Below are 15,713 nucleotides of genomic sequence, written 5' to 3'. Positions count from 1 at the left end.
GTTCGGGATATTATGCAATTTCATGTCTCACATTCCCGACCTCCTGCCCATCGCCGCTGACGCAGTGCGGCCGTTAGTGGTTCGAGAAAAGGTCGAGCTTCGGCCCCCTCTCACGAATACTATCTGGACGTCTGACGCATCCACATCCTATCAATTAAATGCAAGGTGTCAAGATTTTATAACCAGGTATCTTGGACGAAGTCTCATTCCTCCAAACGACCCCAATATGATACAAGTTAATCGCAAGCTCCTGGAACTAGCCTTCACTGTAAGTTTTGTTATCTTAATTCTATCTGATGACAGACAGTATGGAAGCCGAATTATCCATCATCAGCCTGATCTCAGCTAATATATTTACAGTGCCCTTTTTTAATGCACGCCTCTCTGGCTGTGGCGCTTACATATGATCGCCATCTGAATGGCTCCTTAGGCTGCCGACGCACTGTAGAAGAGTGTTACCACTGGTCTCAAAGCACAGTCCTCTTGAACAAGCGGCTAAGGGAACCGATTGAAGACAAAGATAAGGATCCAATATGGGGTACTGCGGCTGCTCTGGTTATCTTAATCTTCTCGTCCCCTGATTCATGCATACCGGAGCAAGCGTGGCCCCTAAAGTCTTCCGACTCCTCTGACCTGGATTGGGTGCGTATGAGCAAGGGTAAAATGTCATTGTGGCATATAGTCAACCCGCTGCGACTGGACAGCCTATTCCACGTCATGGCAGCGACCTTTGCTCAGATGCATGCACCATTGCCAGAAAGAGGCATAGATGGTATGCCAAGGGCCTTAGCTGCCGTGTGTGACCTCAAAGACTCATCTACGGCGGAAACTAATCCGTATTTCCATGCTGCCCACGCGGTATCCCAGATCCTGGACCTCCCGGATAGCGAAGTCGGAACAGGTCAAATTCAACTATTCATGCGGAGTATTCATGGCCCTTTCGAAGACTTGCTCCGGAAAAGGGACCCTGTAGCGCTATTGTTGCTCTATCTATGGTACCGCAAAACAAGTCGCAGTATATGGTGGATTGAACTTAGGGCTAGAGTGGAATGTCCCGCTATTTGCCTGTATCTACAACTATATCATAAAGAGAATGATGCTGTGCATTCATTCCTCCCAGCAGGAGCTCTCCTCTATAGGTGGAAATAGTCAGGCTTTTGAACCTTCAAGGTCCTTAAATCCTTAACATGAAGTACTGCAGCGGTGGTTTCTATGATCTCTATTGCGGAATGCACTTTATCGTAAATCTCTCTTATGTTGAGTTCTACCATTGTTAAAGGAGTCAATGCCGCCCGGGGGGGGGGGGGTCTCACTGCTGGTGGTCACTATGTGCAGCCCGGAGTTGAGGGCGGCATTGAAACCTCCTGGGGATTGAAGAATCCATGGTTCTCAACACTCCTATACTAAGCACAACGAGGATCCTCTATATAAGAATCCATATGTTCTATATTATATATTTTCAGACATTTTAGCATTCTGATTGTACACTATATTCCTGGTTACACGCAGTATTCAATTCAATGTAATACTTTAACAAACTCACTTCATACCTAAGTTGTGGCTTCAAAACAATTGCACAGCGTAGAAAGTAAAGAAAGACCTTTCAATAATCAAAAATCACAGAACAAATAAGTTTGTCTCGAGTGAAGTTGTATTTTAAATTCGACTAGATCTTGCATACTGCTGATCCGCGAGATCTTCCCACAATTCTAGAATAGCCTCGCAAGAATTCTGGCCCTAGGAGATTAGAAGTTCCGAACTTTGTGAAAGAGAATGCTATGCTGCTATCTTGGCAGCGCAGCTCATGGTGCTATATTATACTATGGAGTAAGGAATGGCCTAGAGATACTCTGGACATGCTTCAGTATCTAGAAAAGATCATCCCTTTAAAGAATGTCGGGCCGCCGGTGCCGCCTAATTTCTCCCATTTCAAAAATATTTATGGGGCCCCTCGCATTGCGTGGATCTCTTGGATTTGTTGAATCTCCCGTCAGCAGGTTTTAGTAAGAAAGCAAGTACAAAGGCGTGAGACACGTCGATAAATAATTGGATAAAACGCAATACCCTTCTGCTGCCAAGTATAGGGCGGCTGTCCTATCGAAGATGGAGAATGCATGAGGCTACAACGGGCCAATAGGAAGCAGCAAATATGTGATATTCCGGCAGCCCTAACAGCATAGGGGTAGATTCTGCTAGGAACGGGCCACGACATAGCCGGAATGAAAAGTGGGCCAATCTGGAACATCCCCTTAATACTATTAGGCAGCTGTATAATTTGAAGATGGCGAGTTTCAGGTTTTGGGATGATGTGTAAGATGCCAAGATGGAGTACTTCATCTTCACATGGGAATGTGCCCTAGAATGCCCAGGTGCATGTGCAACTCAGGGATGTTGCCTAGATCGTACATGGAGCGAGGCCGAGTAATGAAATCCGATTTGAATCCTTGCCAGTAAAAACCTTATCGAGAATGGAGTTTGCGAACCTTGGAATCCACCGAAGCTGTTTATTTTTTTTATCTCTTCTCTTCTATCATCTTATTACATACATACATTATTACCTCAATATAACACTTCCAAGCGTACTCCGTACCTATGTATTTATATCAAAACTTAAAAGAAATACACTTTGCTTCGCCACAAACCCCAATGAAACGGGCCAAAAGGGATCGACAGACCACGTTTTCTGTGGCAGTTGACAATACCATACCGTAATGTAATCTTCCCGCATGCGTGATTTTCCTATCGCAGCTATTACCAGGTTTTTCTTTTTTTCTCGCTGAGATTTTCGACCTTTTGTCTCCATTCCTTTCTTCTTGTCTTCCCTCCGTTATGCCCTTGATTTCCTCTACGCACAATTGTGGCTCAATGCCACGCGGCTAAGAGCGGCGTCCCCCGTGGTCTCTTCCTGCACGAGTCAAAACTCTCCGCTCGGTAGCGATCGACGGGACCACATGTATGCCGCGCGAAAGAAAAAAAAAAACAAAAGTCGAAGATGTAACAAGCTAATATAATGCAATAGGTTTGAAAAATTCCCCTCCTTTCGAGAGCAACCCATCTCGACATCCTCCCCTCCGCGGCCAGTGCCAGTGGTCTCCGCTCGGCAACGGTCATCTGGCCGCAGTCCGTTCAATATGTTCTCGGCCTTTCTTCGCCGGGTGACATCCTACAAGGAAAAGGTCCCGTTTCTAAACGAACTACACCTTAATTTCATCCTCCTCCACTATGCCTACATCATATCCTGGGCTATCATCGGCTCCATCATCCTTTATCCCGGTGGCAACATCGACTACATTGATGCGCTCTTCCAATCCGCCGGCGCCGCCACACAGAGCGGGTTAAACACTGTCGATCTGAATAGTCTCTGGCTATATCAACAAATCGTCCTATACCTGATCACATGTCTGTGCACGCCGATCTTCATCCACAGCGCGCTGGTGTTCATTCGGTTATACTGGTTCGAGAAGCGCTTCCAACATGTGGTCCGTGACGCTCGCGCGATGCGACGGACCCGATCCCGCATGGAAACCGTGACCGATGATGGGGACAGTGGGGATATCAATATAAACCGCGCGGAGCTTGGGGTCAGCGGTCGACCCATTGTGGTGATACGGGACGATTCAGGAGACGCCCGGGACGGTCGATTGACGGATCCGGCTAGCAAGAACATCAATTCGGGCATCAACACACCAGAAGCGCGAGAGAGCAGTGCCGACTCCAGCTCCGAGGGAACAGACACGGGCAATGAACCTCGCTTTGGCCTCGGTAGCTTGAAAGTACCAACCCATTTGAACCCCGAACATCACATTGCCTTCTTGGAAAAGCAGCGCAAGGACAAAGGAGCTCTGCGTATTCCGAGTCCCCGAGAGTATGACCGTGGTGGTGCGCCGGAGGCCTTGGAAGAAGACGTGGACCAGGAGGGCGAGCAGGCTCAGCACTCAAGTGACCACGACGACCATGACGACCAAGACGACCAACAGAGCCCCGGTGCACACCCCGAGGAGCTTGATCAGCTTGGTCCACTTGAAGGACCACATATCACCATCAACGAGCCAGATATTTCACGAACTCGTCCACGCGGAAATACGTTCCCTCGTCTAGAAACTCGACCCACTTTCCGGGAGACTAAAGATGGGAATGAGACTACCACTCTTGCCCCTACTAATACAAGGAACACTTTCAGGGGGGTGTTCCGATCTCTGACACAAGAGCGCGACCTTAACACTCAGCCATACCTCAGTTGGAATGCGACGGTCGCTCGTAACTCCAATTTCGTTGATTTGACTGAGGAGCAGCGTGATGAATTGGGCGGTATCGAATACCGTGCGCTTAAGACGCTAGCCGTCGTTCTCATCACCTACTACGTCGGTTTCCATCTCATCGGCATGATCAGCATGATCGGCTGGATCATGACAGAGAACAGATGGGGCGACGTTGTCCGGGCTGATGGAGTTGGGCGGCCGTGGTGGGGAATCTTTACCGCTGCCTCCGCCTTCAACGATTTGGGTTTCACCTTGACACCTGACTCGATGTACTCCTTCCAAAGGGCCGTTTTCCCTTTGCTGATGCTAGCGTTTCTAATTATCATTGGCAATACGGCCTTCCCATGCATGCTTCGTTTGATGATCTGGGTTCTTTCAAAATTCACCCGCCAGGGCACTGCGCTATGGGAAGAATTGAAGTTTCTTCTGGATCACCCCCGTCGATGCTTCACTCTATTGTTCCCTCGCAATGCCACTTGGTGGCTGTTTGCGATTCTCGTCTTATTGAATGGCATTGATCTGATCTTCTTTGTCATCCTGGATGTGAGTTGTTTGGTTTTCTCTCTTTTATGCGATTTTCACTGACCATCATTTTGTAGCTCAACGATTCCGCCGTCACTGCACTACCGCCCGGAATTCGAGTTGTGGACGGCTTCTTTCAAGCTGCTGCGACACGAACAGCTGGTTTCGGAATCATCAGTCTTTCAGAACTTCATCCCGCCATCCAAGTTTCTTATTTGATCATGATGTATATCTCAGTCTTTCCTATCGCTATCTCTATGCGTCGAACCAACGTCTACGAAGAGAAGAGTTTGGGAATTTACGATGCCACAGACGAGGATGACAACGAAGACTCCAATGCTCCCACCTATATCGGAGCTCACTTGCGACGTCAACTGAGTTTCGATTTGTGGTACGTCTTTTTAGGTCTGTTTATCATTGCCATTGCGGAAGGATCAAAATTGCAGAACGTGAACGACCAATCCTTCCAGCTGTTCACTGTTTTGTTCGAAGTCGTCTCAGCATACGGTACTGTGGGCCTTTCTTTCGGATACACAGATGTCAACACCTCCTTCTCGGGACAGTTCAATGTAATCTCCAAGTTGGTAATCATTGCCATGCAAGTCCGTGGTCGCCACCGTGGCCTGCCTTACGCGCTTGATCGTGCCGTCCTTCTCCCCTCCGACGCCCTCAATCGACACGAGGCCGAAGAGGGAGAGCGCCGCATGCGCCGCCGCGCATCCAACCTCAGTGGTGGTGGGTCTTTCGCCCAAGCGCAATCGCGTACCTTATCTCAAGCAAGGAACGATGCTGGTCTATCTTCGGGTATGGAAACCCACGACTGGCAGACCCAGCCTGCTCCCAATGCAGACTCTCTGGTCCATCGTTCCTCCACTCTCCGATCCAATCGGTAAAAAATGAGCGGAACCCTTTTTTATACCTATAGAGGCTTGGCGTTCTACATACGTGCCCTGGTGGTTCAATCTTAATTTCATCACACATAATCTAGATATATTGGACTTCTATCCTACCACTTATTTAGTAAAACACGTGAAGTTCGAGGGTTCTTTGTCTTACATGTCTTAACTGATTGTGAGGACAAAATTCAACCTTTTAACCAATATAACTACTCTAGATCATCATGGTATAATAAGCAGGGAAAATAGAGATTTATTGATATGTACCTGAAACTTGCATGGTAGTAGTCGATATACGGCGACGAAATAGACTAGGTTATTTACAGCGAAGTGATCGGTGGGCCTCGCAAGCGGGAAGGATCGGCGCTTTTCCATTGTAGGACGGAGTAGATATCCATGACGACAAACTACATAGCCTTTTTTGTAACATCACAACTCTGTAATTGCGTAGAATATAGAACAGAACTCATCTCTGAATCCAAGTAAACTAATCCGTATCAACTATCGCCATGGCCAACCAACAACTATCATATCTAAATCAATACAGCGGGACCAACCCGAGTCTCCCTACCCTCGAAACCAAATCCCCAATCGCAACTTCTAGCCAACCAGAAGGAGACAGAGACACCCCAGCCCAAAAGCCCTGGTATATCCCACAAGGCTGGTCCCTGCAAACGAAACTCATCGCCAGCGCTACAGCCATAGTAATTATATTAGCTGCAATACTGATCCCCGTCGAAATAATCAAAAACCAATACCCAAACTACACATCTTTGAACTACACCCTCGCAGATGAATACTCCGGCCCAACCTTCTTCGACCAATTCACCTATTTCACAGACGAAGATCCAACAAAGGGCTTCGTCGTCTACGTCAACAAATCAACCGCCAGACATCTAAACCTCACCTATGCATCTGAATCATCGGCCATCCTGCGTGTCGACGCTTCGACCCCAAACGCCCGCTCTGGTCGGAACTCTGTCCGTGTCGAGTCGAGAAATACATATGATTCAGGTCTCTTCGTCTTCGATATCATTCATACACCCTTCGGCTGTGCGACCTGGCCTGCGTTGTGGTTAACAGACGGCTATAACTGGCCGATGAATGGCGAGATCGATGTTCTTGAAACTACAAATATTGGAAGTCATGGCAATGAAATCTCAATTCATACTACCCAGGGTTGTCATATGGATGTCAAGCGCAAACAGACCGGTCAGGGTATTTTTAACAATTGCAATAATGCCACGGGTGGAAACGCTGGCTGTGCTGTCATCGGTGATGAGAATAGTTACGGAGAGGCGATGAATAACCGTGGCGGAGGTGTTTATGCACTTGAACTCCGTGACGCTGGTATTCGGGCTTGGTTCTTCCCCAGTGGAACTATCCCTGTTGATATCACGGCGGCAAATCCGGATCCGAGTAGCTGGGGCATTGCGCTGGCGGATTTCCCGAGTACAAGTTGTGATACTACGTCGCATTTCAAGAACCTGAGTATTATTGTCAATATTGATCTCTGTGGTGAGCTTGCTGGGCAGAAGCAGTTCTATGATACTTTGTATCATTGTCCGGCGACTTGCTCGGGCTTTGTTGCTAGCAGTCCTGGCAGTTTCGTTGACGCCTATTGGGAGTTTAAGAGTTTCAAGGTTTATCGTGCTTCTTGAACTTGGAGAAATGAATCAAAGCCGGGGATTTTCTTTTTTGTTTCTTTTGCTATTTGCTGCGTGATATGGAGGGAGTTTGGTACTGTGATATACCTCGGGGAAGTCGATGTAGACTTTGCTCAAGCTACGGGACTTGGTTATTCGTGGGGGCGTATGAATAGACAAATGATGACCTATTTTTCTTCCATGATCTTTGTATTTTCAATCTCAGTAGCGAAGTGCTATTGGATAGGAAGTAGGAGTATATCCAGACATAGTTGGAGTCCTAGAGCTTAACCCACGATGGGGCAAATGTGGCTAAATATCAGAAACATCTATGATCCACGCAGGATAGAGTATCCCCTCAAATGCCCAGGTGTAATTAGCAGTCAAAATAAGCTAGATAGTTGAGTTAGTACTGTATGGATCCCTGCGTGCAGAAGTGCTAGCGATTTGCATCCCTAGAATAAACCAAATCCACTTGCAACTCCCCGCGATACGTTCATACCCATCCCATTAGTACCGCGGACAGATACTCGCCGCCATATCTTTAGGAAATGCCTGTAAGTTGGTTTATTAGCAGGGACTCAACAATACCTCGAATAAAACCCACCTTGAAGCTCATGCTCTCGGATCATCTCTCATCACTGTAGCGCTCCTCGCCATTCTCCTCATACTCCCTGTTATCAATATCACCCCACCATCCTTCACCAGAGACCTCGATTGGGTCACCAATGTGATACAGTAATCTTCCAGAGAGGTGGTGTATAACTCCCCCTTGCCACCAGAAGTTAGCGTGAACAGGACCAATCAATGCCTTGAACTCTTGGCAATATGGCTTATCCTCGGCGAGATCGAAGTGCTCCACTTGAGCATTGTTGGCTATGACGCGTAGATGAGTGTTGACGGTGCCGGAGAAATGGTGGCTTTCTCCATCAGGGGTTTGGATCAGGGCACGTATCCTCCCTTTGTTGCAGGTCAGGCTGCCGGGAGATTTATGCTCCTCGCGCGCTTGGCTAGTAGATTCTTGATTCACCTTTGTGGAAGATTGCGTTCTTTGGAAAATTTTGTGATAATAAGTTAGAATGGTGTCTGGAGTTGATCAGTCCACCGGTCTTCTTATATGTTGAAGGACGAAGTGGATTAATTGGATGGATAGTTTTCGGCGCAGCGATGTCACGGCAAGTCAGATGGTGTGATGATCCCTTCTTAAAGACTTCAGTAGAAAATAAGAGAGATATTGAAAGTCGCTGTGAGAAATAAGTTTTGAAATAATGTGAAAATAAAAATCGGAGGTAGATTTTCAGTTTCACTTCATTGCTAAATAAACATAGAATGGGTATCTCTAACAAAGATGAATCGTCCATCAAGCACAATCGGCTATCAATAATTCATCTCCAGATCAAAAGACACGGAATGCATCAATACTGACGAGAGTGGACTTAACCTTGCGGTGTCATAGTATGGGGAGCCAGTAGCCCAAGTGAATAAACCTTAGGTATACCAAAAGAGAATCTCGCGAGATAACAATCATAATCGTCGTAACAACAAACATAAGAAAGACATGAAGAAAATCAAAGTAAATGAAACACAACTATAGCTGTCGAAGCAGACTGCCATCTGCAAAAGGATTCTCCGGGGACATATCCAACAACGGCCGTGTGGCATTTCGATCACCCGTTGCAACGCCATGTCCGCTGCGCGGTTTCCGATGACTAGCCGTGCTGGCTGAATGTGCCAGCAGGCTGTTAGCGGTGAACTGGCTGGCGGCGGGTACCGGGCTTGCTTCAGCAGAGACTGGGGCCGCGTATTTGTTTGAGTGATGGTGCACGCTGCGGGTGGTGTTTCGCCGCTGGGGTGTGGTTTCTGCGGCCGGTCGTCGCCACGAAGTTGCGGGTGGGATGGAGATTCCTCCTGGTGTCTGATCTGGACCAGTGGCGCCGTCGATCAGTTGCATGCCAGGTTGGACTTTGACGCCGCGACCCTTGCCCGTGCGGCTATGCTGTGGTGGCTCGGCATAGACTGGAGTGAGGTCAACCAGAGGCTTCTGTTTGAGAGATAGGGTTCGAGTAAAAGCAGAGGTATCGGGAGCACGAGTCATTGTGTTGGTCCGACTATTGGGATTTGAGTCGTGGCCGGGGGTATGTATGGATCCTCCGCTCATAAAGCCAGTGCCTGAAAAGGCTTCCTGTTTAGCTTTCTTGTCGCGATCATCCCGTTCCCGCATAGCGGTTTGTCGCTGGGTGTAAGTTCGACCTAGGAGTCCGGATGGTGCAAACGTTGAAGTTTCTACTTCTTCGGATGAAATTCCTGAGAGTAATGCCTGGTTGTCGGCGAAAGGCCCTTCTGTATCAATATCGAGCGTGAGGGTCTGGGGATATGATGGTGGAGGGGGCACGTGTCCACGAAGGGTTTTCTTCCGCGCAAAGATGTCTTTGGAGCTTGTGGGCCTCCATTGGTCAGAGCTTTCAGTCGAAGTCTCCCGTTCTAGGAGTGGGACTTCGTTGTGTACATTTCTGGGCTGATTGGTCGACTTCTTTGTCCCAGCACGCTTCAGGAGTGTCTCGGTCTCTGGTTTGGGACCTGCGCCCTTCTTATTGACAAGATACCAACTTCTCCACTTCTGTACTGCCCGGTACCATGTATCTGCAATAGACTTGTCGCTGGTCGAGAAGAAGTGCAAGAAGTTTTCGGTGGACAAAAACATAGATGACTTCTGCTGGCTCTTAATTGCAAAGCATAGCTTCTTAGGCGGTTTGATATCCTTGTTTAGCGCTCGCGCGCTAGGAAAGTAGATGTCATAGTCGGATATATGGCAGATATTGGTCTGTTCCTCGGCGTTCTCCTTTTTTGAGACTGTCACTTGTCCGTCCGCACGCAAGGTGACATATCGCTTATCCCACTTGCGACGTTGCTGGGAATGGTAAATATGCACAGTCACTGGGGATGGTTGCCCACTGGGGGCATGCCCAGCATCGAGCTGAGCTAGGGCTTCCACGCTGGAGGGAGGAATAACAATGAACTGGTTATCCGCATCATGTGACCAGGAATTCATGACTTCCCGGATATGCTCATAGCGGCGGAGAGGGCGCTCTAGACCAACTTGAGAGTAAGACTCCATGAGAATGAATCTCTCCGCATCAATATCCCGAGATAAGTGCTTGGTGGCATCTATCAATATATCGCGGACTTGAGTTGACGGGGTGACCGTGAGATCTGCAGTAGCATCTCCATATTTGACGAGCGCATGCCGCTCTCCAGCGTTGACAGCGCTGACAGGAGCATCAACTCCTGGAACCACTCCGGTTCCGCCTACCCCAATGTAGTTCGGGAGGGGCTCGTTTTTCTTGGCGGATCTTGAAAGTTTGACCTTCTGAAAGAAAGACTTGCGGTTCCCATCGTTTCCTGAATTGGAACTGCGCGGGGGATGCGCCGGCGCAGGTTGCGATCGGGGTTGTTGCACAGCCTGTCTTGACGAGGCGGGCACCTGAGGCTGCCCAGTGTGTTGCGCGGAATTATTCCCTCCAGTCAATTGTTCCATCGCACCTTGTCTGTGTAGCTCGCGCGTGTGCGCTTCCTCCTCACTTTGTGGTGCCAAAGGGTGGCTGGTTGCGGGCCGTTGACTTCCTCGTACCGGCCGAATTCGCGCGTGGCCCGGGATCGCGGGAGTAGGAGGTACGATATTTCCATTTGACAGTGGCCGATTGCGACGATATCGAGATCTGCTTCGGGCGAGCGAGGGGTTCAGCTCGACGCTATTCACAGGCGCAGGTGGTGTGGCCATTTCGACGTTGGTGGTCCCACCTCGCGTGCTACGATATCGAGACAACTTTGGGGGTACAGCCTCCGCTATCGCATCGTTCTCACTCATGCTTGAGTTTTCTCACTTGACATTCGCCCCCGGGAGGCCGAGGCGCGTAAGTTTCGTAATCTGCGTTGGGTTCTATCGAAATAAGGTTAGCGTCGCCTTGACACCGGGCAATTTCCCGTTCAGATCGGGCAGTGCTGCGACTCTGCGATTCAGCCTCTTCACAGAGTTCGATGAACAGGTGGAAAACACACAATTGTGGGAAAAGGTGTGGGATTGGAATAAATAGAATCCCACCTCGTCCTCACGATCAAACCGGCCTGTTTTCAATCGACCATTTGCGCCTTGGCAAAAAGCGACCCGCACCGATCGTCAATTAGGCCGGCCTAGGCTGGGGTTGCATGGGAGTTGCTGGTTTGGATAGACCAAATTGGATAGATGTTAGGGATTGAACTCACCGGAGTACTCCGTACGTGGCATAACAAATAATCAAAGGTGAGATTGGAAAAAAAAAAGAAAAGGATGAAACGCAATTTCCCAGCCCAGTGCCCTGGCAATTTCGTGGGGGCTTAACATTTCCGGTTCTGCCGACGCGCCGCATGCGGTTTCACGCGACGCTGGGGCAACGAGAGCAACGAGAGCAACGAGGGCAACGATGTGTATATGTTGTACATAGACGGTTCACCTAATAGAGTGTGTGATGTATGATCGACAGGTACTATTAGCTTTATTCGCTCTATTAGATTGTTCAATGAAAAGGGTGAGACTATTATTGGAGGATCTCCCCGGGTCCACAGGACGATCGGATCTGAGTGTCTCACACCAAATGTACTTCCAACATTATGTTGTAGACTCGTCACAAATGAGGATACCATGAAACTTCCAGTATCGTGGGGATCCTTCGGATGATTTTCTGTACACAGAATATACAAGTTCTGTGAAGTGATGGTTCCAAGGTCATTACTGATTCGGTCTAGCTGATCTCCTTGATAGGCTTAAATCTCCTTTCCGGTTTTCAATTGGAGCTTTATCCTTCTATATTTGACTAAGTTAGAGCCTATTTCCTATAAGCACCCAATTCCCGGCGCCTGCGAGTCGTTAGCACGGGCCTAAAAGCAAGGTATATATAGTACACCCAATAAAGAGAACTTACCACCATGCGATGAAATCCACTGTCCGCACATCAATCCCAAGCTCAGTCAGTGCCTTTGTGGAGAGATGTGTATCATAAGGTCGCACGACACCCCCATTGGGATCGTTACCCTGTTTATTGGGGATCATTCCGGGAATAGCGACACCCAACACCTGAGCCAACTTCTGGCAAATCTCATACTTGGTCATTCGGTCCTCGGATGAGAATTGCAGGATACGAGGGAAATCTTTGCGCTTCTCCTTCTCACGCAAGTACTTGATGACAATGTCCCGACACACGCGCGCAACATCCTCGGTGTTGGTTGGGTACCGTATAGCCCAATCGTCCATCTTCACGCCGGCATTTTCGTCGGTGGCCTTCTGGACCGCGTCGACGAGCGTGTTGACCGCGCTCTCCGAGTTCTCCTTGGCGGTGCCGTACAGCACCGGCACGCGCAGCACAATGCCATTACCTGACTCCTTGGTTGCTTCTAGTACGGCCACCTCGCCATCACGCTTCAATTGCCCGTACAGGTTCGGTGGCTTGGTCTCGAAATCGGCCTCGTAAGGTGCGTCGCCTTCGGTGCCGGGGAAGACGTAGTCGGTCGAGATGTAGATGAGGAAGGCGCCGCGAGCTTGACATTCTGTAGCCAGTGCGCGAGTGGCATCGACGTTGACCTTGCGGGCTTGGTCTGGGTTCTTGTCACAGAGGTCTGGGGACTTGTTTGCGGCACCTGTAAACTGTTAGTCTATGAATTGGGGGAAGATCGAGTCGGCTAATTAGCTTACAATGGATGACAATCTGAGGCCTGGCGATCGTTCAAAGCTGATTAATGTCTATACTCAGGATCTAGATGGAAAATACATACTTCACTTCGTCAAAGAGCATGCGAATGTCTTCCCCCTTCTCCAAATCGGCCTTCAAGATGGTAGGCGGGGCAGCACGGGAGAATCCCTGGCCAACAACCAATACGCCCGAGTGTTGGAAAGTGTTGAAAACAGCACGGCCAAGGAAGCCACTGGCTCCAGTAACTAGAACTGTCGATGTCATTTTCGATATAGCTATGTGTTAAGTCAGGAAGATGGCGGGATGCTCTTTTTTTTTAAATGACGCGGGGCCAACTGTGACGTAACTGACTTCTCCCAGTGGATATCACAGTTGAGACACAGTTATAACCCACATATCTAGGCCATCAAGCCCATTTGAATTCGATCAATTCGATCAATTGCACTCAGTTCTGTATTTTGTGCATGGTGTTAAGACATACATATGTACCTTGTGATATCATGATCAGCATGCACTTGAAGGTCGATTGGTGCAATAAGGTACAGGATATATATATGTGTGTGTGTGTGTAAATTTGATTCCTACACTATATTTACAAAATATTTACTATATCGGTATAACAATACCAATCCGAACCACACCACTAAAACATATAAACTGGTCTCAAAGACCATGTAAGCGTTGAATGTAGAACGCCGAAAATCCCCGAGGTCGAATCAAAATCGGCGAGGATCTGGGAGCTCTCGGAGGCAGATCGGAGCATCGGAGCATCTCCACTTGACCTTCCAAAAATTGTTCATTGTAATTCCTCAGCCATGTCTGGTGCCAGGAATATCACAGCTGCTTTGCGGCGGGCCCGAGTGCCTCGTCCCAGTTTTGCCATTCGCACCGTTCAATCCATCACACCCTTGACTACGCGCACCTTCAGCGCCAGCTCCACCCGCAACTCCGATTCCCGCCAGATCAAGTTCACCAGCGACGCCTACCCCAACCTCAAGCGCAACCCCAACTTCGCCGAGATCTCCGCTGAAGATGTCACACACTTCAAGGAACTCCTGGGCTCCCAGTCGGCCGTGATCGATGGCGTGACTACCGACGCGACGGACGATATCGAACCCTTCAACAGCGACTGGATGCGCAAGTACCGTGGCCACACCCGGCTTGTTCTGAAGCCCCAGAATGCACAGGAAGTCAGCAAGGTGCTGAAATACTGTAACGAGCGCAAGTTGGCCGTCGTCCCGCAGGGTGGAAACACTGGTCTTGTCGGTGGCTCCGTGCCGGTTTTCGATGAGATCGTCATCAACACTTCGCGCATGAATCAGATCCGCTCATTCGATGCTGCTTCCGGTGTCCTGGTCGCTGATGCCGGTGTCATCCTTGAGACTGCCGACCAGTATCTCGCCGAGCGGGAGCACCTCTTCCCTCTGGACCTCGGTGCCAAGGGTTCCTGTCACATCGGTGGAAATGTCTCCACCAATGCTGGTGGCCTGCGTCTGCTCCGCTACGGCAGTCTCCACGGTAGCGTGCTAGGCCTTGAGGCGGTCCTGCCGGACGGGACTATCGTGGATGCGCTGTCGACTCTACGCAAGAACAACACTGGTTACGACCTCAAGCAGCTGTTCATCGGCTCAGAGGGTACCATTGGCCTCGTGACCGCTGTCTCTATTCAGTGCCCCCCGCGTCCCAAGGCGGTTAATGTGGCTTACTTCGGTCTTGAGAGCTTCGAGCAGGTCCAGCAGGCTTACCTCGCTGCCAAGGGCCAGCTCTCGGAGATTCTCTCCGCGTTCGAGCTGATGGACGGTCGCAGCCAGAAATTGGTCATTGAATCTACGGGTAACAAGCACCCTCTCGAGGGTGAGTATCCTTTCTACTGTCTGGTGGAGACCAGCGGTTCCAACGCCGAGCACGACATGGCCAAGCTTGAGTCGTTCTTGGAGAGCGTCATGGGCGACGGCATTGTCGCCGACGGTGTACTAGCCCAGGACGAGACCCAGTTCCAGGCCCTGTGGCGCTGGCGTGAGGGTATCACCGAGTCCCTGAGCCACTTGGGTGGCACCTACAAGTACGATGTGTCGATCCCGTTGGCGGATCTGTACCTGCTTGTGGAGGACTGCAAGGCCCGCCTCACGGAGAAGGGTCTGGTCGGTGACGACGACTCTTTCCCTGTTCGTGCCGTGGTTGGTTACGGTCACATGGGTGACTCCAACTTGCACTTGAACGTTTCCGTACGACAGTACAGCAAGGAAGTGGAGAAGGCGATCGAGCCGTGGGTGTATGAGTGGATTCAGAAACGCCAGGGCAGCATCAGCGCTGAGCATGGGCTTGGCGTTGCTAAGCGCGAGTTCATTGGTTACAGTCAGAACGAGACGATGGTGAAGTTGATGAAGCAGCTGAAGAACCTCTATGACCCGGTAAGTGGAGTGTCGCTTCTATGTGTGAGCAATTGCTAACTTTTATTCTTAGAATGGGATCATGAACCCGTACAAGTATATTTAGAGCATCTTACGTGTTGTATATGGATCGTTGGAGCATAACAAAAGCCGTTTACCGAGAGCAAGTAATAATCACATTATACACATGTACAAGCATGTACAAGCATGTACAATGCAGAATCCGTAAAAGAAGTAAATGATAATCCTTCTAGGACTAAGTAGCTATATTCGAGGTAAA

General features: G+C 49.4%; 5 protein-coding genes across 5 annotated transcripts; 3 read left to right on the top strand and 2 right to left on the bottom strand.

Moving 5' to 3' along the window:
* Positions 1–22: 22 nt before the first annotated feature.
* Positions 23–5,674, top strand: N7537_005338 (potassium ion transporter; the record flags this gene model as incomplete). Its single annotated transcript, XM_056896395.1, has 4 exons — positions 23–268; positions 361–995; positions 3,020–4,802; positions 4,859–5,674. The coding sequence occupies 4 exons, from the start codon at positions 23–25 to the stop codon at positions 5,672–5,674; spliced, it is 3,480 nt and encodes a 1,159-aa protein (XP_056752180.1).
* A 512-nt stretch (positions 5,675–6,186) lies between these two features.
* N7537_005337 (glycoside hydrolase family 16 protein) lies at positions 6,187–7,338 on the top strand (the record flags this gene model as incomplete). Its single annotated transcript, XM_056896394.1, has 1 exon — positions 6,187–7,338. One exon carries the CDS (start codon positions 6,187–6,189, stop codon positions 7,336–7,338), a length of 1,152 nt encoding a protein of 383 aa, XP_056752179.1.
* A 1,573-nt stretch (positions 7,339–8,911) lies between these two features.
* N7537_005336 (uncharacterized protein) lies at positions 8,912–11,188 on the bottom strand (the record flags this gene model as incomplete). Its single annotated transcript, XM_056896393.1, has 1 exon — positions 8,912–11,188. The coding sequence occupies one exon, from the start codon at positions 11,186–11,188 to the stop codon at positions 8,912–8,914; it is 2,277 nt and encodes a 758-aa protein (XP_056752178.1).
* Positions 11,189–12,182: 994 nt separating this feature from the next.
* On the bottom strand, positions 12,183–13,307 carry N7537_005335 (dTDP-4-dehydrorhamnose reductase family protein; the record flags this gene model as incomplete). The annotated part of the gene is made up of 4 exons (XM_056896392.1): positions 12,183–12,213; positions 12,279–12,990; positions 13,046–13,065; positions 13,126–13,307. 4 exons carry the CDS (start codon positions 13,305–13,307, stop codon positions 12,183–12,185), a joined length of 945 nt encoding a protein of 314 aa, XP_056752177.1.
* Positions 13,308–13,858: 551 nt separating this feature from the next.
* N7537_005334 (FAD-binding oxidoreductase) lies at positions 13,859–15,539 on the top strand (the record flags this gene model as incomplete). Its single annotated transcript, XM_056896391.1, has 2 exons — positions 13,859–15,454; positions 15,507–15,539. The coding sequence occupies 2 exons, from the start codon at positions 13,859–13,861 to the stop codon at positions 15,537–15,539; spliced, it is 1,629 nt and encodes a 542-aa protein (XP_056752176.1).
* Positions 15,540–15,713: the final 174 nt, after the last annotated feature.

This window comes from Penicillium hordei (genome assembly GCF_028827395.1).
Source record: "Penicillium hordei strain IBT 12815 chromosome Unknown utg000003l_segment0_segment0, whole genome shotgun sequence".
Classification (NCBI taxonomy): domain Eukaryota; kingdom Fungi; phylum Ascomycota; class Eurotiomycetes; order Eurotiales; family Aspergillaceae; genus Penicillium; species Penicillium hordei.
Note: the sequence above shows the minus strand (reverse complement) of the source record. Positions and strands in the feature narration are given on the sequence as shown.